The 26,091-nt window shown below is 50.0% G+C and overlaps 1 protein-coding gene across 2 annotated transcripts in view; it reads left to right on the top strand.

Moving 5' to 3' along the window:
• Tmod2 (tropomodulin 2 (neuronal)) overlaps positions 1–19,779 on the top strand; it is a 41,545-nt gene extending 21,766 nt beyond the window's left edge. For both annotated transcript variants that reach the window (XM_005376636.1, XM_005376637.2), the window contains exons 8-10: positions 8,561–8,704; positions 10,195–10,339; positions 12,375–19,779. In XM_005376636.1, the coding sequence (XP_005376693.1) occupies positions 8,561–8,704; positions 10,195–10,339; positions 12,375–12,409 (324 nt within the window). In that variant the 3' untranslated portion in view covers positions 12,410–19,779. The remainder of the gene's footprint in view (positions 1–8,560; positions 8,705–10,194; positions 10,340–12,374) is intronic.
• Positions 19,780–26,091: the final 6,312 nt, after the last annotated feature.

Below are 26,091 nucleotides of genomic sequence, written 5' to 3'. Positions count from 1 at the left end.
GGCTTGGTCCAGTTGCATAAGTCTGCATATTCCATCCCTGCATCCACCCATCCATCCATCCATCCAACCATCCACCCCCCATCTATCCACCCACCCACACATCCACCCACCCATCCATTTCTCCCTCCTTGTGGATGATTTACTGCTCTTTTCTGAAAATCATCATTTTCCCTTCCACTCTGATCGAAACATCAGACCACCCCGTCCTCCCTCACTGCCCCTCCCAGCTGAGGGTAAGCAGAGAACAGAAGCAGAACCAAGGGAAAGGAGTGAAGGTTTAGGGAATATTTTCTCTTTTCTTTTTTGTGTCGTTGTATTTTTTGAGATAGGGTCTCACTGTGTACTTCAGGCTAGCCTTGAACTTACAGAGATCCTCCTACCTCAGCCTCCCTAGTGCTGGGATGACAGGCGTGTGCCACCATCCCTGGCTAGGAAACATTTTCTTGGTAGTCGCAGGCCCAGAGTTTCATCAGAAGCCCTGTGAGAAAGTCCTCGTTTTGCACATACACATGTGCGGCTAGGAGGTGTCTCTAGTGGATGCTATTTGTATGTCTGAATCTTACCCTGCTTTTAACGATAGTTGGTTACCATCCTGCTAGCCTACCAGGACCTAGCAAGACTGTGTCATTGGCTTCTGTCTCCATACGTCCCTATCAAGAGTTTTTTGCTTTCAATATGAAAACCTTCAATTTCGGGGTTTGTAGCAACCATAATTACATTAACTCAATACGGTATTTTAAAATTACGTGGCCAGGGATGTAGCTCAGTGGCAGAGCACTTGCCGAGTATGCACGAGGCCTTTAGATCAATCCCAGTATTGCCCTAAATTTTTAAAAATTATATTTAAAATCACTTTTCAAGAGCCTTATGATTATGGCTGTTGCTCACAGTTACTCTGTTGAAAATCACTGCTAAGCCAGGCATGGTGGCACACACCTGTCATCCCAGCACTTGGGAGGCTGAGGCACGAGGATGACACTGAGCTTGAGGCCAGCCTAGGCTACATAGTGAACTCAAGGCCAGCCTGAACTACACAGTGAGACCCTGTCTGAAAACAAAACTAAACAGATCATCACCACGAAAGCCAAGAATTCCAGGAGGCTTTTCCATGTAAAGTCCAAAACCAGGCTGGACAAGGTGCTTCCGAGATTATCAGGGAACAGGCGAGCCTTGGGCAAGAGGTGACGTTACCCGACCTTACAGAGGAGACAGCTTCGCTCAGGAAGTGGGGTCACAGCAAGCGGCCAAGCCGGGAGGCGAACGTGAGTTACCTGTAATCGGGAGGAGCTCCCTCGGCCAGGTGCTGCCTGTGGCCATGGCTTCAGGGTGCAGAACAGAACTTGCCCTGACTAAAGGCCCGGATGTGTAGACACATTATTAACCACGATGCCATTGCCACATAGAAACCAGAAGTTCAGCACTATCCAGTAGAAAGAAAGTGGGATGTATATGTCATTTTAAATTATGGCCACATCAGAAAAAGTACAAAGAAAACCTATAGTCCCAGCACTTGGGAGGCTGAGACAGGAGAATGGTGAGATGGAGGCCATCCTGGACTACATAGCGAGACCCTGTCCTGAAGAAGAGGAAGAGGAGGAGGAAAAGAAGAAGGGAAGGGAAAACGGAAGGAGAAGAAAGAGGAGCCAGGCATGGTGGCGCACGCCTGTAATCCCAGCACTCAGGAGGCTGAGGCAGGAGGATCCTTGCGAGTTCGAGGCCAGCCTGGGCTACAAAGTGAGCTCAAGGCCAGCCTGAACTGCATAGCGAGACCCTGTCTCAAAAAAGACAAAAAAAAAGAGTATTAGAAGAAGAAAAAGGAAAAATAAAATCACTAAGTGACATTGATTTTAATAGTTTCTTTAATATATTCAAAACACCATCTCAAAGTGGAGCTTGAACTCACGATGTGGCATTCTCCATCCTCCCCAGACCCCTTTGCCACCCTCTGTGCTTTCCCCACACAGACGGGGCCCTCGAGCTACGATGCTCAATTCTTGCAGCTGCCGCTGGACCTGCACAAAAAAAATCACATTTTCCTACAATCACAGGAAGTACGAAGAGCAAAACCCTCTTTTTCAGAATGCTTTTCTGCTCTCGTCGTTTATGTAACCTTTATGAAATCTGGCCTTTGTTTTCCTGACAGCATCATCCCCAGCACAAGTGACCCACGCCCCAGTACCTGTGGGACTAAAGCGACAGCCCGAGGCCACCCCCGGTTGGTCTGTAGAAGAAATCAGCAGGATGCCTGCCGAGGGCCAGGGTCCTCGGTCGCGCTGACATCTTGTTATTCTGAAGCTGAAAGGAGACCCCAGCTCGCCCCGTGAGGAAGGGCCCCGTGCATCCCTGCCTGGGCTCGGCTTCCATTGTGCACGTTTCGTGTGAATTAAGAAGTACACTTTCATGTGCGTGTGCACCGTACCTTCCGTCCAAACCCGTGAGCTTTCTTTGCAGCTCAGACCACTGCCTGGCACACACTGGATTCTTCGAGCCCCGCGGTGGCGTCCTGGGGACGCGTGGCAGGGCAGTTTGTCTGGAGGTGATCCAGTCTCAGTGACCCGGAGGCGTGCCGCGGACCGCCAGCACAGCTGCTAACCGTCCCCTGGCGCCCAGGACAACCCCTCACGACACAGAACCCCATTCTGGCGCGAAATGTCGCTCATGCCGAAGGGGAGACTCTGGTCTGCTCTCCTGCTGAGGTCCTTCCTCTCTTCCTCCTCGTCCTCTCCGCGTAAACCCAGTGCAGCAGCTCAGGTCCTCCTGTGCCCCAGGAGCAGGCGCCATTGGCAGCGCGTCTTCGTTCTTCTCCTTGTTGTCTTCCATCACTCCAGGTGGTTGTGCGCTGGCCACCTGGGGATTGCGCCACAGCCTGGGCTGGGCCGAGCTCCTCCCAGTGGGCCACTTCCGTATCGTTTCCTGTCCTCCTTCCCCTCCCGTCTCTGCACTGCGGCCCCGCCACCTGTGAGAGTCGCACATCCCAGCTGGCGCGCTTCTCTGCACAGGTGGGCGTCCGAGTTTCCTAGGTAGCTCGATTCTAAGAGTCCAGAGCCTGTCCGCAGCACCTCAGTTACAAGACTGAATTTAACGCCGGGCATGGTGGCGCACACCTGTAATCCCAGCACTTGGGAGGCTGAGGCAGGAGGGTCGTTGCCAATTCGAGACCAGCCTGGGCTACAAAGTGAGCTCAAGGCCAGCCCAAACCTGTGGCAAGTGACCTTGTCTCAAAAAGACCAAAAAAAAACAAAAAACAAAAAAACTGAATTTAAACCCTTCCCCTTCCTGAAGGGGAAGGCCTTCCTGAAGGCCTGCAACCTGCTCGGTGACCAGTACAGTGCTGGCTGTCACTCCCTTGTAGGTGACTCATTCTTGTGGAAACTTTGAGGTCCCTGGGACTCTCAGAATTTGACATTTCCCTGTGTGCTCCGACAGGAGTCTTCTCACTCTTCCACTCAGCAGTTAGTGATTTCTCCAGCGCTGGGAAAGTGTTCCCGTTGTTGAGAGTTTCTCTTTTTCTTGTCTTTTTTAATTTATTATTTGGTCCTCCCAGAACTCCTCTTGGGTTTATGTTGGACCATTACATCTTCCCTCCGTGTCTGTTGACATTGTCCTGACACTTTTCTATCAGCATCTTGCGAAATATCCTCAGCTTTGTCTTCCAACTCACCATGCTCATTTTATATTTCCAATGCTTATTATTCTCTTCTGACTCAATGTAATATTTTTGGCTTTCAAAATGTTTCTTATTCCTCTTTTAAAAATATATAATACAGGGCTGGGGATATCACTCAGCGGCACAGCACCTGCCTGGCAGGCGCAAGGTCATGAGTTCGATTCCTGGTACAAAAAAAATAAATTATATATATATATATATAAAGTGTGGTTGTATACACCTGTAATCCTGGCATTTTGGAGGCAGAGGCCAAAGGATCACCGTGGGTTTGAGAGTCTTAAAAAAATGAAATCATCATCATCGATATAATAGCTAGTTTTTATTCCACGTGTACAGTGCCTTTCCTTTCTTGTTCTTGGGAAGAGGAGAACAGAGTGACTGTAGTCACACGAGTAGGGTTTCCGCCTTGGCTTTTGTTCCTTCTCTGGTATACCATCCCGTTCAGTCACCTTGGCTTTGTGCTGTCAGAGGCTGGTTTTTCTGACGTGCCCAGCAGTTTCTGGTTACTCATTGGATCTGTGAGTGGAGGATAGGTTGGTCTGTATAAACTAGAATCATTTCTTCTGCAGTCCTGAAGATGGTTCACTATGGGCTTTTCTCTCAAACAGTAGGCTCTTTGTTGTCCTGCAGTTGTCACACCTGACCAGCTGGCTAATTTAATTATCATCTCCTTGACTCTGCCCTCCTGCCCAAATATAAGCTCCCAAAGACAGGGATTTCTGTCTCCTCTACTCTGGAGCATGGGGGAACCTGCTGGATGGATAGATGGGTGGGTGGATGTGTGGGTGCATGGGTGGGTGGAGGGTGGATGGATGGATGAATGGGTAGATGGGTGGATTGATGGATGGATAGGTGGAGGGTGGATGGGTAGATGGGTGGGTGGATGGATGGATGGGTGGGTGGGTGGAGGGTAGATGGATGGATGGGTGGGTGGATGGATGGATGGATGGATGGATGGATAGGTGGAGGGTGGATGGGTAGATGGATGGGTGGGTGGGTAGATGGATGAATGGGTGGGTGGATGGATGGATGGATGGATGGATGGATAGGTGGAGGGTGGATGGGTAGATGGGTGGGTTGTTGCATAGATGGATGGATGGATGAATGGATGGGTGGGTGGGTGGATGGGTGGGTGGATAGATGGATGAATGGGTGGTTGGATGGATGGATGGATGGATGGATGGATGGATAGGTGGAGGGTGGATGGGTAGATGGGTGGATGAGTAGATAGATTGGTGGATGGATGGATGGATGGGTGGGTGGATGGGTGGGTGGTGAAGGAGGAAGGGAAATAGGAAGGAGTCCTCTTTCCAGCTGCCTTCCCTGTGGTGGTCTGAGGGGCCGGCAGCAACGTGAGCCCCAGCATTCACTGTCATCATTGCTACAGTTGGGAAGGCTGGGCTCTGTGACCTGCTATTATAGACAGCTAAGTTAGGTAGAAATTAATAGACAGTCAGACAGAGCTAGACCCTCGGGGAGTCAGTGCAGATGAGAGCATGTCACAACTGTTGCTGGCGGCACATCTGAAGTAGACCAGGCTTCAAGATAAGGATGGGATGACCAGGCCTACATACCTCCCTGAGGGATAAGCAGTACTGTAGCTTGAGATTATGCTATAATTGGTATCACCTGGTCCAACAAAGTCTAGATAGGCATCAGCCACCCAGGTGGGTGACCAGAGCATCTGAACCCAGCTCTTCCTAAAAAGCTCTTTGTTTTTTCTATGTACCCTTGGTATGTGCCCTGATTCCCTATTGGAGCAATACTAGTAGCCAGCTGTACCTATAATCTTATTGGTTGAGTATAGTTTGACCCACATGTACCCACCTCGTGATTTTGCTCTATAAAACGTTCTTGGAGAAATTGTCTTGGTGGCACCCCATTTTGGGGACCCCTCCTGTCTCTCAGGAGCTGTGTCTCAACAGATCTTGCCTACTCGTAACCTCTGTTGTTGCTTGGCGTTCATTCTTCCATTTTGGGGACATGAACTCGGCGTATCTGACATCCAGCAGGAGTTGTATTTCTCCTGTGTCCCTGGGAGGGCACATGTCACTGTCCCTCATTCCCGGGGCACCCCTCTCCTGTTCCCTGTGAAGGCCTGGGGTGCCTGAGTCTCTCGCTGCTTCCATCTCCAGGGGTACTGGTGTCCCCAGCTGGTCCAGCCATCGTGTCTCCCCGCTCTCTCCCCATGGAGTTCTTTGATGAGCTGCCTCAGTTGGGACTCGCTCTGGTATCTCAGACAACCACATTTTGGTGCTGTTTCTTCCACCAGTTTTCCCATTTTCTGTGTTTCAGCAGTTCCTTAAGATAATGGCCTTCAACCGGGCATGGTGGTGCATGCCTGTAATCCCAGCACTCAGGAGGCTGAGGCAGGAGGATCATTGCGAGTTTGAGACCAGCCTGGGCTACAAAGTGAGCTCAAGGCCAGCCTGAGCTGCATAGTGAGCACCTGTTTCAAAAAGGCAAAAACAAAATAATAATAATGGCCTTCCTAAAATATGCAGAATGCGGAATAATTGTACTTATTTCTGTGGCACTGCGTGATACTTGATACTTTGATATACACAGTATGTAATGATAGAATCAGGGTAATCAGCATAGTCACCACCTCAAGCTTTTGTCATCTGTGTGGGTAGCTCTAATCCTCTTCTCTGTTTTGAAATGCACAGTAATTTATCGACTGTAGTAACAGAACACAGGAACTCCTTTCTCCCAACTAATCTTGTGCCCGTTAACAGACCCCTCTACCTCCCAGCCCTGCCCGTCTCTGGTGACCTCACTCTGCCGTCCCATCTCTAAGATCAAGTTCTTTAACCTCCAGGTACGGGCGAGCACTTGTGCCATTTGCCTGTCCCCACCCGGCTTTCTTCACGTGGCCTACCGTCCCGCGGGCTCCTCTGTGCCACCTCAGCTGACAGGGTTCTGTTCTTATTTACGGGTGAATGATATTCCACTAAGTGTGTGCACTGCATTTCCTTGACCACCCAACCCTTGAGGGACAGGGGGGTCTAAAACCCTTCATCTGACAGGGATTGACCTCTAGAATATGTTTTTAAAAATTCAAGGGCAAAAAAAAAAAAATTGAGCAAATGGCCTGAATGGACATTTCTTAAGAGAAGACAATAACAATCGGCAAGTATATGAAAAGGGAAACAGCAAACCAAAGCTGCTGGAGACCCCGCTCAGCCGTTAGAAGAGCTGCGGTCAGAGATGGCTGGAGGTGCACACTCGCCTGGCACAAAATGACCCTGGCTTTGTCCAGAAAAAAAAAAAAGGACTAATGCTGGTGAGGGTATGGGGAAAGAGGAACTTGTACACTGTAGGTGGGACGGAAAATCGTCACAGCCACTGTGGGAAACAGCATGGAGATTCCCAAAACAACAGACAGTGGTGTTCTATTTTGTTTTGTTGCACTGTAAGATTTCATTTCTGGGGGGGGGGGGGGTGTTGGAGATGAACCCCACTGAGCTATACCCAGCCCCTTCTTATTTTGATGACAGACTCTTGCGATGTTGCCCAGGTGGGACTTGAACTTATGCTCCTCCTGGGTGGGTCTCCCTAAGTGCTGGGATCACAGGTGTGCACCCCCACGGCAGCCTGAAAACTTTCACCTTTTCTTCATGGTGGTGGGAGATGGACAGGCAGGGTAGGTCTGCAGTCTGTTGTCTCAAACTGGAGTCTCCAGTGCTTCCACGTTCTGAGCGGTGTCTTCATTCCAGACGACCTTAAGGGTTTCTGACTTACAGCTTGTCTTAGTTATTTTTCTCTCGTTGCTGAGACAAAATATCCAACACCCAAAGGTAAAGGTAGAAAGGTTTATTCAGCTCACAGTGTGTGGAGGTTTCAGTCCATAGTCAACTGGCTCCAAGGCAGGGTGGGTGGCACATGGTAGGGGCGCAGCTGTTCATGGCGGCGGAAGACAGCAGAAGCAACAAGGGGAGCAAGACAAGCCTCTTTCTGTCCCTTATCTGCTCGGATCAGGGCGGTGCCAGTCCAGTCAGTGGACTGATCCAGCAATCACCCACCCTTAATATTAGCACCCTTAATCCCAGCACTGCACATTCTGGATTCAGCCACCTCTGAAAAAGTCCTATGCCCATGTGAGGTTTGGGGGGACATGTAGACAAACTATCAAACAGCTGATGTGAACATACTAAACCAGTAGTGCCCAAAGGCTAGGCACTGGGAAGGGTTGTTTTTTAAAAATCCATTCATAGTAAAAGGAAAAAAATAATTCTGAGGTTATACCCTTTCTACTTTTTTCCTAATATTAAAATGTCTTTTATCAAAAAACAGTGATAATATACAATAGCAGGGTTTTTTTAATGTGTTCACATTTAAAGAGTCGAGAATCCTATGCCAGTATCTTTTTTTTTATTATTATTTTTGTCTTTTTAAGACAGGGTCTCATTGTGCAGTTCAGGCTGGCCTTGAGCTCACTTTGTAGCTCAGGCTGATCTCTAACTTGCAAGGATCCTCCTGCCTCAGCCTCCCAAGTGCTGGGATCACAGGCGTGTACCACCATGCCCGGCCCAGTATCTTTTTAAATTTGCAGGCCTACAAAATGTATAAATTTAAACTAGATTAAACTCTTTCCATTGTAGGGTTTGTTTTTGTTTTTGATCAAGGATCTCACTAATAGTCCAGGCTGGCCTTGAACTCAACAGAGATTCTCTTGCCTCAGCCTCCTGAGTTCTGGGATTACAGGTGTGCACCACCACACTCAGCCTTTCACGGCAGCCTTTTAAAGCTCCTTTTTCACTTGGAGGTGAAAATGTGACTTAACGAAAGTTTCCTCTGAGTGCTATAAAATAAAATCTACATTTTAGGGGTGAGAAATTCACTGAGCCTGTCTTTAGGAGCCCTAACGTCTGCCTGTGTTTGCATCTTCAGGCTTTTGCAGATATGCTGAAAGTGAACAAGACTTTGAAAAGCCTGAACATAGAATCCAACTTCATCACGGGCTCGGGGATCCTGGCCCTGGTGGAGGCGCTGAGGGAAAACGACAGCTTGACAGAGATCAAGATCGACAACCAGGTGAGGGCAGGCACTCGGCGCCAGGCTGCCAGGCGTGCGGACGGGAGTGGCCGGGCCGGTGGCCGTAACCCTGCGCTCAGGTGTCCTGGGCGGAGGTGTCCCGCTGGCCTGCTCAGTCGCCGTCATCTTCCCTTTCGTGTGAATCTCCGCCACGCACTGGGCCTGCCTGGCTCTGGCCTCTCCCCAGGACTGTGGGTAGCAGGAGAAAGTGGGGTAGCCCTGCCGGGGACCCAGGAGAGGGCGGGTGGCCCTGCCCGGGGCTCCTGTCCTCAGCACCCCTGAGCCTGGCACCGCAGTGCTCAAAGCCCACGGAAAGGCATCAGAGCCCTGAAAGACTCCTGGCTGCAAGCTGCGGGCCACAGCAGTCTCACTCAGCCACCACCTCTGCCACGGCAGCTGCTCCTTCTGGTGCCACCTGGGCACAGGGCGCAGCTTTTTAAAAGTCCTAACAAGGCCCTGGCTTCAGTGCTCCAAAGCAGTGCGTCCCGCCCCTGACGCGCCTGGCCTCCGTGCAGCCTTCTGCGGCTTCGCAATCTCTAAGCCCCCGTGGTCGCGCTTGTCATGTAATTGGTGGTGGTGACGGCGCACGTTCTGGAAGTGTGTTTCTTGTTCCTTTACCATTGAGCTTTCACGTTGGTAATAAGCGTTTACCTCCTTACAAATTGCTGCCCAGCTCTCCGATGCGGTGAGGGCTGCACCTGTTCGGCCAGGTGGCTCGCACTATCCTGTGGCTCCAGCTTGCAACTCGGAGCCCTGAGGACCGAACCCCCCTCCGCCCCCCCTTTCCCCCCCAGGTCTCCAGGGAGCTTCTACACCTGGCCTGAGGGCAGGTCCTAGCTGGGCCCTGGGGGGAGCCTGCCTCAAGTTCTGAGAATACCTGACTCGCCCTCAAAGGCTAAGTCCGCACTTACCTCCGCAAACAGTGCACGACAGTCACTGCTTCCCTACCCTCGCCAAGCAGGATTTTACCAATCTTTTAAACCTCTTATCAACCCACATGGTGATTGATTAAGACAGCTGCACTGTTTAAAAGAGAAAGGGAAAAGAAGCCCAGTGTTTAAAACCGATGCTGGATAACTTGGAAATATCAGGTATTAGTCACTTAGCTTGACCTGTGTGATCACCTTTCTTTGTTTCTAACTGGAGCTTGAACTCAGGGGCGCTCGCCACTGAGCCGCACCCGCAGGCTTTTTTTATTTTTCTAATTTTGAGGCAGTGTCTTGCTGAATTGCCCAGGCTGGCCTCAAACTTTCAATCCTCCTGCCTCAGCCTTCCTCAGTGCTCGGATTCCAGGCGCGTGCCAGTTTTTTCGGTTTCAGACGCCTGCAGTCAGCTGTCTGTCTGGATCTTGCTTCTGGAGTCAAGGTGCGGGTTTCAGAGGAAACCTCTGGAATGACCCTTCCATGCTGTGCACATCGCTGCGTGCGTTTCCCGTGCCGGTAACGGTTTCCTCTTCCTTCCCGGTTGCCCCTGCTCGTGTGCCTCCCCAGCGGCAGCAGCTGGGCACAGCCGTGGAGATGGAGATTGCGCAGATGCTGGAGGAGAACTCGAGGATCCTCAAGTTTGGGTACCAGTTCACCAAGCAGGGGCCGCGCACCAGGGTGGCAGCTGCCATCACCAAGAATAACGACCTGGGTAATGTCCCTGTCCGTTGTCTTCCTGTTGCTGGGGCACTGACCCGGCACTCACAGCGCAAAGGAGGAAAGGCTTGGTTCGGCTCAGAGTGTAGCGGTTCAGTCCATGTCGGGGCTTCAGGGCAGGGCGGCGTGGCGGAGGAAGTTGCTCTCCGGCAGGCGGGAAGCCGAGAGAGACCAGGAGGGAGAGGTGGACCCTGCCAGGGCACTCCGGCGGCGACCACCTCCTCCCACCAGGCTTACCTCCCAGCGGCGCGCCCAGCTCTAAACCCACCGATGGACTAATCCGGTGCCACACACCCACGGCCCAGCGTCACGCACCCATGATCTGTCACCTCTCCGAGTCCCCGCCTGTGGGCGCTCGAGGCTTGGGGGACGTCTAACTACAACCTTGGAGTGTCCACCCTGCGTGCCGGTGACGACGGGGAGCGCCGCTCCTGGTCTGGTCCACGTCCAGCGGCCCACACCATTGCGCAGGCCTTGGTGTCCGTCATCTTCCCAGAGGCGGGAGGTTCGGTGGTCGTGGGAGGCCTCATGCGTCCGGGGGGTGAAGTCGCAACACGGTGTTCTGTCTCCTACTCGGCCCTCCGTGCTTGCTTGGCGTCCTTTGTGCCTTTGCGTCTCCTTTCCTTGCTTCTTAGGCCTAAGCTGGGCTCTGCTGTCTGCACTGGAGAAGACACAGCCGTGCACACAGCCGTCTCCTCTACTCCCTCTGACCTGCCTGTGCCTTTTAGTGCTTAGCTTTAAGTCTGAGGATGTCTGATGCTTCGGGGCGTTAGGGGAGGTAAACTAACAGTGCTAGGTAACAAAGGTGAAGTTCAGAGTAGCGTTTTCCTCAAGTCTGCTGTGCTGCCATGTTTGGCTGAGGAGCTGAGCTCTTTGTTAGGAGGAGGTGGGGCGCGTCCTGATCAACTGCAGCACAGAAAACTGGGGCTCCATCTCGGGACTTCACAGCCACCCGGGGCAGCAAAGCAAAAGGGCATGGAGAGCAGCCTGCTTGGCAGCCAGCCAGGAGCCAGCCAGTAGCCACGTCAGTCCCCAGCCTGGGACAGGGACAGCGCGCCCAACCTCGGGCAGGGAACGGGCAGCCGCTCCTCCTCCCAGCATGGTACGGGCCCGCAGGGTGGAAGCGGAAGGGGGAGGGGGTAAAGGTCAGCGCCCGTGTCCTGCCCAGACGTGCCCGGCCAGTGCAGGGCTCCGAGCTGTGTGGCTTCAGGGGGCTGGCAGGCCCCAGCTGGGCTTACCGCAAGCACCAGGGCACGGCCCCCGGAAGGCTGGAGGCAGCACTCAGAGGGTACGCAGGCAAAGCTCAGCCGGTTCCCATCCAAACAGGCAAAACAAGGGGCTCGCAGGAGCTAGAAGGGCAGCCCTGCACCTGAGGACACTGACTGCGCGCAGCAGCTTCTTCTAGTTTCCCGCAGCCGGGCAGTGTAGAGAGGGAGCCGGGGCAGGACCTCCGCTGAACCCCAGAAGGGCCGCCAGAAAAGTTCCCGGGCAGGCAGGCGGGGAGGCAGGAGATCAAGACCAGGAGGTGGCAGAGATGGGGCCAGGCAGCCTGACTCCCTCTTCGACAGCTGAAGGGAGCCTGGCACTCTGAGTCGGCTGGCCATGTGAGTCACGTCTGTGGAGGCTGACACTTAGGAGTTTTTGTGTCGGTGAGGTTTAGACACTGGCCTGTCTGCAGGTGTCCCGCCACTACGAGAACTAGTGGCCGCAGTTCGTGAAAGCCAGGGTGACTACGCTCAGGAGGAAGATGTGCTGAGGGCTGACGACTTCCTGTTCCACAGAGATGGGAAGGTTCTCACGCCCAAGGCCCCAGCTACCAGGCATCCCTTATGTAACTGAATTCCTCCAGACACTGGGTTTATGTTACCATTTCTACTTATTGCCATGATTTGTTGAATAATGAAGTTTAGGATCATTTGCATCTCCAGGTGTGTGGGATTGCTCTTTTGTAGAATTAATATTGTTTGGAATTTAAAGGCTGTGCCTTCCTTCACTTTGTCTTTTTAAACCTCTCTCTCTCACACTTGTAGTTCGTAAGAAAAGGGTTGAAGGAGATCGAAGGTAAACATCCACTGGAAGAGGTGAAATTTCACCACGGAGCCATTTGAAAGCAGATACAAACTCCTCTCCTTCTCCGAGGGACCATTCCATCAGCGGCTGTTCATTTCCGTTAACCACATGACTAATGATTTCACCGCTGTGTTTCACCGCTATGTACTTACTTACCAGGATTCTGCCGTGTGTACAACGTTCTTCTTGCTCCCGGGCTCCTCTGGCACCTGCCCAAATGGACTGATGCAGATGTTAGAGTGACACCGTGACTGTGATTTTAACCACTTCATACTGGGTCACCCTTGCTTTCTTAATGAACTTTTTTTTAATCACTGAAAGGCGTTCAGTTGAGAATCCATGTTTTAACTGATTACATAGAGGCCTACCTCTGTTTACACGCAAAGCTTCGAGTTAGGCTCAATATACGCAAAGTGTTCTGCTTATCACGTGAGAAGTTAGCATTGCCAATCTTCCTCTGGGTGAGAAAACGTGACCCATTGAGCACAAATCCTCTATCTAGTTGTAGAAAAATCCCCAAATGCACATGCCCAGCTGATGACGTATCAGCGGGGTTGTCTTGTATGGCTTTATGGTTAGTGTGACAAGGTTACAGGATGAAAAGCGGGCCTTTGGGTTCCTTGTGTAGATTTTTGTCCACATGATCCATCCAGACGTTTACAGACATCAAGGGAAATATGAATTGTCACTTGTCCAGATGTTTGTCATCTCAGAGATGGAGCCTGTGGAGATGGGACCGAGGTGATTACACCGAGGCGCGCATGGGCCTTTGCGCGGAACATGCGGCACGCAGGGAGAAGGAAGGAAGCAGCACACAGCACGGGCTCCAGGCAGTCGCGGGGACCTGGATCCTGCTGAGGCCAGCTGCTGTCCCCATAGTGCTCTCCCTGCCTGGGCTCCCCTCCCTCTGCTCTTCCCCCCTCTTCATTTTAACTCTTCTGTCCCTTCCCCTCTCTTCTGAGCCTGCTAAAGATGACATCCCTTGTGCCAGGGACACCCAGAGCTAAGGAGGTGACTGGCGCCTCAGAGGGGGCACAGTCCAGAAGAGACGTAGTCCCCAAGCGTCCTGAGTGACTTGGTAGCAGCGAGGGGCGAGAGGAAGCGCGGCCCATGGAGCCTTTGGCAGAGCCCTCTGTAAAGCGGACATTTACTTGTACCGTGAGTAGTACTCAGATGTGTGCCTTGAGGGTGGGTCCTTCCAGTAGCTCATTTTCTTGAGAATTTTGTACATTCTTGAGGACACAGTCAACAGAACATTCTGACATTTTGAAACCCCAAATTGTTTAGTTCACCAGCACATTTTCTCGTCAGTCTTTAAAAGACATAAATACTGTTTGGTGATTTTTTTTTTAGTTGACTTTGTCTTCTGTCAGACTCAACTGCTGGTGGCTTGGTTTTCAGAAGTTTGCGCACTAAGTTGCTCAACACAACTTGTTTTGTTTTTTTTTTTTGGTGGCGTGGGGGGATGTGAGCCAAGACCTCACACATGCGAGACAAGCACCCTACCAGCAGGCTGCATCCCCAGCCCAACACGGCCTTTACTAAAAATTGAATGATACGCACTTGAAATTAAAAACTGGTATTGGAGGCTGAGGCTATAGCTCAGTGGCACAGCATCTGCCTCGCAAGTGCAAGGTCCTGAGTTCGATTGCTGGTACCCACACATACACACACACACAAACTGATACTGAAGACAATAGTAATAAATACTCATGAATATTCCCTTTTACTGCTTCCCATGTTTTGAGATACCCACATCTGTTGTGTCTGCAGGTGGAAATACCACCTACAAGTGCTGTGTCACGGCTCTGCAGTAGGAGTATTCATACCTGGTGAAATTACTGATGTGTTACAAGTTGGGATGTTTGCCCGCTCTAGATTGCTGGTTTATCCGCAGTCATCTGGGTGCTGGGTGAAAGGGATACAGCTTTTAAGTCCATCCCTTTGGGTTGCCTTGTTGCCAGTGGGATGTTGTTTCCCCTGCATCTCTTTCTTCCCTATTCTCCTGCATTTGTTACCGAGGTCCTTGAGTGCTGAGTTCCTGATGGGCTCAGCTCTGCCTTTCCCTTCCCACTCACTCTTCCTGGACAAGGCTTGGCAAAAAGCAAGGAAAATACTTCAGCATTGGATCATGGCTATTTCATCCACATAAGCAATGGTTGATAGTGTTAACGCAAGTGAACAGGACCAGGATGTTGTAAACCTACAGCACTGTTTTTAGCTTATAAAATAGTTGGGTCATATATAGTAGAGTTTATGAGATCAAATATTTATTACTAATCACTGTGTCTTGTTATTACCTGTGTTTGTAAAGTAGCCTGACAGGTGACTTTCCATGCATGTTTGCATATTGAAGATGACTATTAGAAGATAAACTTACATTTTGGGGAACCTATCAAATCATTTAATTATGCCTTCATCTCCCATCTGCCCAAAGCAAGTGAGAGGAAGCTCACTCCTGATGAGTAGCGTGGGGCAGAATGTAAATATCTTTATGTGTATATGTTTTGCTCAGTAGTTTGTTGGGACATTTGGCAATACCTGGACAAGCGATGGCAGAGAGAGTGTGTCCCCATATCCACCCCTCCCCGCTGTAGAGTAGTGCGGTAAAATCACTCCCCTGGACTTGTTACCCACGCCTGCCCCAGCATACAGTATGTGGAAGATAAATCTCTGAAATCTAGGAATCGTAGGATGATGCAGCCCTGGATTCCCTATCTGCCTGAAGCTTTCTGTGGAAGCACTCATCCTTACGAGCATGAGTCAACCCCTGGCGTCGTCTTTGGCCGGCATGATGTAAATACCTGTGTCTGTGTGTCTGTGTGCGTGTGTACTGTCAGATGCCCAAGTAGGCATCTGGCTACATCTGGACACTTGATTGAAGGGAGATGTTCTCTCCCAGGTCCTCTTTCCCTGCCCTCTGTCGGGTCACTGCAGACTAGCAGCGACTCCCTGGAGTCTGTAGTTTGTCCCCAGCCCCCATATCTCACAGCTGCATGGAGAACAACTCTTAGGAAATAAATTAGCCAGGGATATAGCTCAGCGGCACAAGCGCCTGCCTGGCAAGTGCAAGGTCCTAAGTTCGATTCCCGGTACCAAAAAAAAAAAAAAAAAAAGGAAATAAATTAGAAGCTAGAAGTCATCTCATTGTTCCAGCATAAAATTTTCCCATCTGCCTAAAGTGTGTAGCATTTCACCCTCATCAGCACGACTCAGCCTCCACCTGCCACTTCTGGGGCATGCTGTAGACAAATACTTCGTACATAAAGATCAGCAAGTACTACCTTGAGGCAGCTGGCTCCCTCTGGACCACCGAGTGAAAGGAGACCTCCCTCCCAGCCTTCTTCCTCACCCCTCTTGGGGCCTAGAGGGGCCCACGCAGTTCACCCACCTTTTGGCTCATGCTTGCCAGGCAGGCACTCATGCTGCTGAGCCATATGCCCGGCCTCATCTTCCAATAACAACGGTCTCCTGTTAAATCCCAGAGAGCAGCCCGTTCCTTGAGGGAAGCCTGGCACGGCAACCCAAAGAGCGCTTCCAGTTCCCCCATCCCCCAGCATGAGGGAAGCCACTGTCCCCCCATCACTGCCTTGAGAACAGTTTTGATGCTCGAAACCTCAAACCTTTGTGAAGCATCCGCGAGATCTCAGATTAACACAGTCTCGAGAAAGTTACAAAAGCATCCGCAGATTCTTCCTCTCGCCTGGGTGTGCTCAGCCCTCTCCTAGGTACTTCAGAGGAGACAGAGGGACAGAATTCTGGCTTGATGGATTTTCTATGTGCTTGGGGGTTTAGGGGTGGGTGGAGTGGCGTTTTGCAAAGTCGATGCCCTCTAGAGTTTGATTCGGTGGCTGTGGCGTTCGTGGGCAGAGGACAGGAGGCTGCGAGCGCAGGTTTCTGTGGTGCGTGGCCTGCGCGGGGTTCTGGAGTCCGGTTGGAAGTCACGATCCTGAGCTTCCTTCCCCACTTCCCCACTTTCTCTGATGACGTGGTGAGCGCTGTCTCCCCTTCAGTGGGCAGAGAACCAAGAGGGGATGGCCTGGGCTGCCGTCCCTGGTGGGCCCCCCACCGCCCTATTGATCCTCACCTCTGCCCTGCCCAGCCTAAAGGACCGAGACACACAGGAAAGGTGTGGGGGTGCTGGCAGCACCTAGCCGGGCCCAGCGGAGGGACAGCTCGTGGTCAGCCTCCTGGGTCCACCTGGCCGGAGGAAAGCACCCAGAGCCCCAAGGATACATGCACTGTGTTCTTGGTCCCCGGTCGAGACCGGATGGGTTTTGCTGCGTGGCTGTGGAGCCCAGTGAAGAGAGCAGGCTGGCTGAGGAGGAGGGAGGATGGGAGTAAAGATTTACATTGGTTTCCTGAGCTCCACACCCCTGCCTCTTTTCCAAATGCTCGTAAGGGCAGTGATTAAACAGCCAGGAGACAGCTTCACACATTTTCAGTTTGGAAGCTGACCCTGAGCACTGCTCTAATCGCAGGACGTGTGGCAAGACTTAGGCCAGTGTAGGACTTGCAAGAAGGTAAAGGACGGGGCTGAAGACCGAGGTAGGCGAGAGTAGCCAGCTCACCAGGCGTCCTGCGGTGCCTCACCCACGGCAGTCCTTCTGAGGACACTGGCTCAGCTAGTGGGGGTGGCAAAGGGCACCACACCGACAAATGGAGACACTGATCCCTCGGACCCTAATCCCATCCCCAGCGCTTAGCAGGGATACGATCGTGGACAGTTCATTCAGTTGCCTCCAATTATAGACTCTCCGGGGGGCAAGCCCTGGGTTGGGGGTCAGGAGACCTGGACGCTTGACTCCGCGCTTTCCTGGCCTGGTGGCTTTGGTAAGCTGCCTGCTGTCACAGGCCTGAGTTCCTCAGCTGTAAATGGGAATAATATCTTCACTAACTACCTCAGAGAGCTGTGGTGAGACTGTAATCAGATTATTGGATGACAGCGCTATATAAGCTAGACAGCACTGAGCAAAAGTGGGAGATCCTTGTTATTCTCAACTCCTCGGTGTGTTCCACTGCCCCCGAATCCGCTTTATTCTGAGCAACAGTGACATCTTCCACATCTTGTGGAGTAGGGGGAGTTGAAGCACGGTGTGATGGAGAGACGAGGATTATTTCACTCACACCCCAGAGGGGAGAGAGGGGTGGACAGTGGGTGTTACGTGCCAGGGTGTACAGGATGGGGTGTTCTGCTACGCTGTGTGGACAGTACCTTGACCAGAATCCTTGCAGAGGGCTTAGGGCTGCACACAGGAGGAAGCAAGCGGAGGCTGAGTTGAGAGGAGGCTCTGGGGTGCTGCTACCTTCTGTCGCCCCTGCAGTGAGGGAGGCAAAGTCCTAAGGTATCCCTGGAGGCCTAGGAAAGATGAGTGTCCCAGCGCTCCAAGAATCGTCATGCCTGCACAGCGGCGGTGTGACAGGTGCTAGCTGAGAGAGAAGGGAGAGAGTGGCACCTGCCATGACCAGCAGGCCAGGGCAGCAGAGACCCTCACCAGCAACCTCAGCCCTGGCCGGCATTATGTCTGCTAAGGAAGGAAGGGATGGAAGCATGGCCTGCGGCCTTTCCTCAACCGTTGGAGGCAGGGACTGTGTCTCGGCAATCTTCGTATCTGTAGTACCAGCTAGTAAGGTGCCTTGTCCATGGTGCTTAATAAATATTGCTTGGACTTGGTTGGCCTCCGATCCCACAAGAATTATGCTCCATTCGCCGCCAGGTGATACTTTTGGAAAACGACGCTGATGAGGAGGATGCCAGCTGTCTGAGGCTTTGGGCAGGCCCTCGTCCGCCCGGTCTTGCTCTCCTCTGTGAGTGGAGTGCATGGTCTCCCAGCCCCTCCCACCTCCCAAACATGCAGCCTGTGATTCCGAGTCGTTCGCACTGCCTCTGGCACGGGCGTCAGTGCTCCCAGCAGCTTTGTTGTCTTTGGCTCTGGGTTTCTCAGAAAGGATGGGTTAGGGCTGGGATGTCGCTCAGGACAGAGCTGGCCTCACAGGCGCAGGCTGGGTCCTTAGCTCTGAAAAATGAAAAAAAAAAAAAAAAGTTGAGGGGGGATGGGAAACCAGACAGGATATTTTAAAATATATTCTATTTTTCTCCCTAGAATCAGTGGGGAAAGAGGTGGAAATGCAGAGAGATGCTGAGCTAGCACAGCAGGTTCTCCGTAAATTCTCTCTGTAAATTCGTGCGCATGCGCGTTTTTGAGCACAGCCAAACTGCTGGCAGAGAGCAGCGAGCCACGCCGCCCTGAGCAGCCACCCGGGACAGAAACCTTAAATGCGGGTAGACAGGAACTGCCCTATGGTGAAATGAGATGCACAGAACATAAGCTTTTAAAGGGAATTTTATTTTAGTACCAAATGTTGCCAGTGACAATCTTTAGTTAAGAAAGAAATTATTCTGACCTAAAATTCTAATCCTTGCCACTTGGTTTTTAAGGGGGAAAAACTATATACATGGAAAATAATATTTATATTTTAATTAAACTTTATCTTAACTCTGTTAAGTTCATTTTTTCCAGGAAATGAATAAGCAGCATTTTTTTCTTTGCATTTAAACATGTAAAATACTTGCATGCCAGCTACCTGTAATATATTCCCAGTTCAGATGCCTGTTACACGTGACCTCCTGTGTATTTTCTGTGTATTGTTTTGACGAGAACAAAAGAAGTCATACTTTATAAACTGCAAATGGTTTAAACTTGTATTGGCTTTGGGCTGGGGATCTAGCTCAGTGGCACAAGCGCCTGCCTGGCAAATGCAAGGTCCTGAGTCCGATTTCCGGCACCAAAAAAACCCAAACAAACAAACAAAAAAATAAACTTATATTGGCAGCATCCATTTGGCTAAGCGGTTATTGAGGGAAAAAATCTACATGGTTTTATTTTTCTTCTGAAACTGTTCCATCAAAGCTAGCCAATGGGTTAGGAATTAAAGACTGATTTGCCAGGGCTGGGGATACAGCTCAGTGGTAGAGCACTTGCTGATTCCCCTGGGTGCAATCTCCAGTCCTGGAAAAGAAAAAGAGAAAGAAAAAGAGAAAAAGAAAGAAAGACTAACTTGCCTTTTAAAGGTGAAGTTGAACATTTGTGGTAAATAAATGTGTAAAAAAGCAGATTATATGACATGTAAAATATTATTACCCTGATAACCTGATAATAAGGTCTCGGGTTGGCCCAGAAAGGTGCAGTTTTTGGCCCCTTGGAATTAGCCCCAGACCTAATGCTATGTCAGTGTAAATTGTTTTAATTAACCAAGCTCTTTCTGCTTTCAAAGATGTAACGTATTCACTTGTGTCTGGAATGAGGTTTCTAAAGGAAGATGTAAAAACCATTGGGAATGAATAAACTCTCCTTCAAAAGTGAATGTAAAGACTTTTATCTGCCTGATTCTTAGTGTCTCTTCAGAATAACTGGGTGATGTCAGCCTCTTAAGTTAGATGAGCACATTTGTAAACAGAGCAATAAAGTCCTTTAATTTAGCAGAAAGAAGAAGTGGCCAGTCATGAGTAGCCACAGGGAGAAGTGAGAACTTGTTATCAAAACAAAAAATGTACGCATTTGGTGACAGAGTTAAAATTTGTCAGAATAAATGGGAACAGGAATACAGATAACTAAATATATATAGTTAATATATATAGTTATCTATAAAATACAGATATACATTTTTTAAAACCTACACTGGAAACTTGTGACACTAAACACTATTTCCTGACCTGCTGAACTCTGTCCCAACTTTTTGTTTTGTTTTGTTTTGTTTTGTTTCGTTTGTCTTTTTGAGGCAGGGTCTCACTGTGCAGTTCAGGCTGGCCTTGAGCTCACTTTGTAGCTCAGGCTGGTCTCGAACTCACAAGGATCCTCGTGCCTCAGCCTCCCAAGTGCTGGGATGACAGGCATGCGCCACCACACCCGGCTGTCCCAACTTTTTTTTTTTTTTTTTTTTTTTTTTTGGTTTTTCTCCGGTACCGGGAACCGAACTCACGACCTTGCGCTTGCCAGGCAGACGCTTTGCCGCTGAGCTAAATCCCCAGCCCCTGTCCCAACTTTTTGATCCCTGAATTTTATCATTTAGGCTGATGACGAGGTCCAAAAAGCATAGAGGGCTTAAGTCTAGTTTCTTTTCTTGTTGTTTCATGCTTTCTTTCAAACACGGAAATATATTGCTATCTTACCTTGCTTAAAGGCTTCTCCTGTTTGGTCTGGACCTCATAATGGACAGGGATTGCATTTTGAATAGTCCAGCCTCGGTGTCTTTGTCCCCGAACAGTAGATGTTGACAGGAATCCTTCACAGTGTGCCACTGTGAGGATTAACATGTATCGTGTTGATATTATCCCCTAGTTATTGCAGACTGATGATCAGGGCCACAGTCTCACAAACAAGTGGATGGCGAAGGCTTAAATAAAAGTGACAAATGGTGTGATTGCTGCTATTGCAGAGCTCTAGGAGGTTCCAGACCCTCACATGGAATTCGAGATTCTGGGAGCTAAGACAAAGAACTTCCCTAGGAGGCCTGTATTTATTATGTATTATAGGGGGAACAAAGAGGGGGAATACTGAAGACAATGCAGGAATCTGCACAGGACCTTGGGAATCCTTTTAAGGACTTTTTCAAGTAATACTTTATGTTAATTTAGGAGAACTATGTTGTCTCCAGGAAGGCCTTCACCGCAGGAGTGAGATGCCTGCAGTTACAGCCTTTATCTAGCTCGGTGAGGTTGGAGCCAGGTGTCCTTAGCCATGGCCTTGTCTTGTCCTTTGAGGTGCCAGGGCTTCACCCGCCATTACAGGCTGCCATCTGCAGACACGGGGCCTAGGTCTCGGGCAGACTCCCAAGTGAACATGAGAAGCCAGCTGGTTAACACAGATCCTGCCCAGAGCCACTTTGTAGTGGTCTCCATCCAATGTGCACCTGTATGTAGCACAGTGCCTGGCACATCAAAGACACGTAAGTGAGTATCCTAATTTCTAAATAAATGTCCATCGATATTAATCCCAGCACAGGTCTCCATTTTATGCTGACAACATTGAGAATTTAAGCAGCACCGAATAATTCATTATTAATTTTCCAAAATCCAGTCCCATATGGCAGCAGGAACCTTCCCACAGCCCAGGAGCCAAACACAGGTGAGAAAGCGTGGCTCAGTGGTGCTCCCACCTGCCCCCCTAGTTCCGCTCCTCTGTCCTCTGGCCTCCCTGAGGCTCTGCTCTGGCCTGCCCTCTCTCAGCTGGAGAGGTCAGACTCTGCATGGCTGTATGAAGCAGTGCTCCAATCTCCCCTGCCTGTGCTACAGCCCACTGCCCAGGTGACCAGGAGAGAATACAATGGATCAGATACCCTCAAAGGCTCCAGCAACTCTCCAACCTGTCCCAGGACCTCAGGAGGGACCAGACGTATGTGTGATTGAGTGAGACTGGGCAAGATGTAGGAAAGTTGTGCAGGTACATGACTCAAAAGGTGTGGAAGGCCAGAGGTGGTGGTGCATGCCTGTATATATATAGGGAGGCCCTGTGTCAAAAAAATAAAAAAAAAGATGTAGAGGGCTGGGTGCACATCTGTAGTAATCCTAGTTACTCAGGAGGCTGAGGCAGAAGGATCACAACCTCAGGGCCAACCTGGGCAACTTACTGAGACCCTGTCTCAAAATAAAAATTCAAAAAGCCTGGGGATATAGCTTGCTGCTTGAGTGATTGCCAAGAATGTGAAGCCCAGAGTTCAGTTTCCAGTGCTAGAAAAAAAAAGGTGTGGCGGTTAGGAGGTAATTCTAGAAATTGCACACTACTGAATTTTTCCATCTTGAACAAAATTTTAGAAAAGTGTTTCATCCACTTTGGTGGTTTTAAAGCAGTAATCTCTAAAAGCTAGCATGGATTCACTTCGAATAAATGTGCAATGTAGAGAGTTAGTTCAGAGGAACACAACGTCTGGTTTATAGCAAGACAGCCACCATTTACTTACTTCTAAATATGTTGTGATTATCTATGGCACATCCGGGGCTTTGTGGATGCCGCCCCGCCTCTGAACTCACACTGCGTAAACAAGCAATAGGACGTCAACTACAAAGGCCGCAGAGTCAGGAGAGGCCAGAATGAGGGTGACCAGAGAGGCCTTTCGGAGGCAACACTTGAGCAGAGCTCCACGAAAATGAGGCTGCAGCCGTACCTGGGGGGAAGCGCATCCTTGAGGGGGGCGGGGGATGCTGAGTAAGGACTCCCGGAAGGACTTTCCAGTTCCACTCTAAATGTGGTGGAAGCCAGGAGCCTCTGAAGCAAGAAGCTGACCTGGTCCTATTTGGCTTTATTCATTTGTTTACTTTCTTGTTTGTTTATTTATTTTGGGTTTTTTTGCGACAAGGTCTTGCTGTGTTCAGGCTGGCCTTGAACTCACTATGTAGCCCAGGCTGGCCTCAAACTTGCAGCAATCCTCCTGCATCAGCCTCCATAATAGTGAGATTACAGGCAAGAGCCACCACTCTGATTTGGTTTTAAAATGTCATACTGACTGCTGATACAGAAAATAGATTGTAGTGAGAGATTTCTTTTTCTCCTTTCTCTTTTTTCCTTTGGTCACGGCTTTACTCAGTGTTTTTTTTTTAACACTTCTGGCCCACCTGCGGCGCTGACTGAACATGGGTTTAGGAGGCTGGCGAAGCCTTGTGATTACACTCTGATAACGTGTATCTGAAGAAAACCCATCACCACATAGTCTTATTTTAGAAACAGGAACTAAAATAAGATGAAAGAAAAAGATGCAATAATATTTGCTAGGAAACACTTAGTAGCTAGCGAGAGACTGTATGTAATGTGCTCCCAACTCTTCACATTGGGAGGAAAGTATCATACTTTAAACCAGTCAGACACTGAATTAAAGGCCCTCTGACCAAAGAGCCGTGCAAAAGGAGCCAGGTGGAACAAGGAGGTCCTCAAAATTAACCATATCAGGGTGGCAGTGGTCCTCTGCTTTTCTTTCTTTCTTCCTCTTTTTCTTTCTCCTCTTTTCCTTCCATTTCTTTTTTGTGGCACTGTGGATTGAATCTAGGCTTCTGTCCATGCTAGACAAATGCTCTACCACAGAGCAACACTATCTAGACCTTTTTTTGAGGGGCGGCTTTTTGAGACAGGGTCTCCCTGTGCAGTTCAGGCTGGCCTTGAGCTCACTTTGTAGCCCAGGCTGGTCTCAAACACCTTGCATAGAATTCTCCTGCCTCAGCCTCCTGAGTGCTGGGATTACAGGCATGCACCAACACACCCAGCTCTAGACCTCTTAATTTTTTTTTTTTTCCAATTTTGATAGAGACTTTTGCTAAGTTACCCAGGCTGGCCTTGAATTGATGATCCTCCTGCTCCAGCCTCTGGAGCAGTTGGGATTACAAGGCTTGCACCACCAAACCTGACATGCTTTGTGTGTTGGGGTGGGTGAGGCAGTTCTAGGGACTGAATCCAGGGCCTTCATGCTGAGCTACTTTCCCTTTTTAAATGTTTTTATTTTGAGACAAGTTCTTGCTGGTTCACTCAGTTGCTCAGGCTGGGCTCAGACTTGCAATCCTCCTGCCTCAGCCTCCCCAGTGCTGGGATTACAGGCATGTGCCACCATGCCCGGCACACTTTGCTTCTTAAGAAACTCCATTTCACCACTTTCTCCAGGAGTAATGTCCCAGATGTGGCAGGAATTCATAATGGACTTGCTGAAAACCAGATTAAGTTTGGATGTTTAGGGTGAAATATAGAACTGTAGGAATCGAAATAGAAATATTCATCTCCTCCAGATGTCAGGGAAGCTTTTCCTCATCCTTGGACATGCTCACAGGTGACACCAGAGGACCTGAGGAGATTTAGGGGACACATCAGCCTGCTCTGTCGATCATGCTAGACCCTGAGTCAGGACCTTGTGCTTTCCTTCTAGGTCTGCAAGTAAACACTGGCTGTGTGACTGTGGGAGAGATTTAACTCTTCTTTTTTTTTTTTCTCCTTTGTATCATCTTTATTTTTCAACTTGGGATATGAACGATGTGAACACAGGTCAGAGAAGACAGCTGCACTGAAGCACGTCAGGTGATTGGAAAACAGGAAGAATGGGCTGGAGAGGACAGGGTGGTTAATTCCAGACCAGCTGCCTGCAAAGGGCTTGCGGTCCAAGCCCCAAACCAGAGGGTGCGCTGGGCAGGGAGGGGCAGGACCATGCAGGGCAGACTATAGCACAGCAGGTCCAGCCACAGCTGGGTTTGCAGCTGTGTTTATTCAGTTCTGGCCTGCTGTTTGGTAAAGTTGGTCAACCCACTGGTGGAAGAATCATGAGGGGTCACTGCAGTGCTGCCACCAAGCTCGGGCTCGCCGTTCTTAGCCAGCTGCTTTCCCAGCTGCACTCTGTCAGGGCGGGGAGGAAGAGGACGGTAAGGTTTCAGTGTTGATGCTGAAATCCTCAAGCCACCCTCCACGTAGCTCCATCCTCCCAAGCCAGGCACTCACTAACTCTTCTGAGCCTTAGTTTTTTCATCTGTAGTAACTGAGGATACTGGGCCAGGGGTGTCGCTCAGCGGCACACCATCCGCAATCACAGGGTCCTGAGTTTGATTCCTGGTATCAAACACCAAAACAAAACAGAACAAAAATTGAGGACACTAATTTACTCTTTGTGTGGTTGTTTTGAGGATTTGATGAGATAATTATGAATGTGGCATAGTGCTTGGTATGTGTTAGGGGTTCAGTAAATATTAGTTGAGCCTGTACTCTGCAGAAAATTGCTCTTAGAAAGGTATTGTCTCCAAGGACATTTGAGGAGTTGATTCACAAGCAAATGCCGGGAACAGTAAAGTGCAATGGCTACGAGACTGAATACTGATGTCTTCTAACAATAATGGCAATTCATAAGAGCTTTTCCTCTCAGATGAATGGGCATGGTGGTGCACACCTGTCATTCCAGCACTGAGGAGGCCAGGGCAGGAGAACTGCAAGTCTGAGGCCAGCCTGGGTTTACCTAGATAGTTCAAGCCCAGCTTGGACTACACAGTGACAGCCTGTCTCAGAAAAACAAAAACAAACCAACCCAAATCATCAGTGACCTTCCCTACTAGAATTAGTGGGTGCCACTTGCAGGACATTCCAGGGTGTTTACTTAACCTGGGTGCTGCCTCTTCTGAGGGGCAGAAGTAGATGCCAGGAGAGGTTTAACCAGTAAGAGGCTCCTGCTTCCTAGCTGTAGGTAGAACACGCCCTCTTCCTTGGCTGCATTTCTGAAAGGCGTATCAGAGCCAAGCCTCTCCTAGGCCGGCCTGGTGCTGGAAGGCTGCCAGAATGATCCTCAGTGGGTGACTCAGTGAAGGTGTGGAAAGACATCCCTTCCTCTTCTCAGAGCCCTGCAGGGTGGCTACCATCAAGCTGTCCTCTGAGCTACTTCCGATTTTTCCACAGACCCTGGCACGATCTCAGTTCTCTCACTCACCAGCTATTTGGCTGTGGACAGGTAACATGGAATTTCAGGGTGTTTTCAGTTTTGGCTTTTATTTGCAGTGCTGGGGCTAAGACAGGGCCACAGGCATGCTGGGCAAGTGCTGTACTACATAGCGGTCTTCCCCCCCCCCCCCATGCAGTTCAGGCCGGCCTTGAGCTCACTTTGTAGCCCAGGCTGGTCTCGAACTCACAACGATCCTCCTGCCTCAGCCTCCTGAGTGCTGGGATTACA

Source organism: Chinchilla lanigera, unplaced genomic scaffold, assembly GCF_000276665.1.
Source record: "Chinchilla lanigera isolate Chin_1 unplaced genomic scaffold, ChiLan1.0 scaffold00008, whole genome shotgun sequence".
Lineage (NCBI taxonomy): Eukaryota > Metazoa > Chordata > Mammalia > Rodentia > Chinchillidae > Chinchilla > Chinchilla lanigera.
Note: the sequence above shows the minus strand (reverse complement) of the source record. Positions and strands in the feature narration are given on the sequence as shown.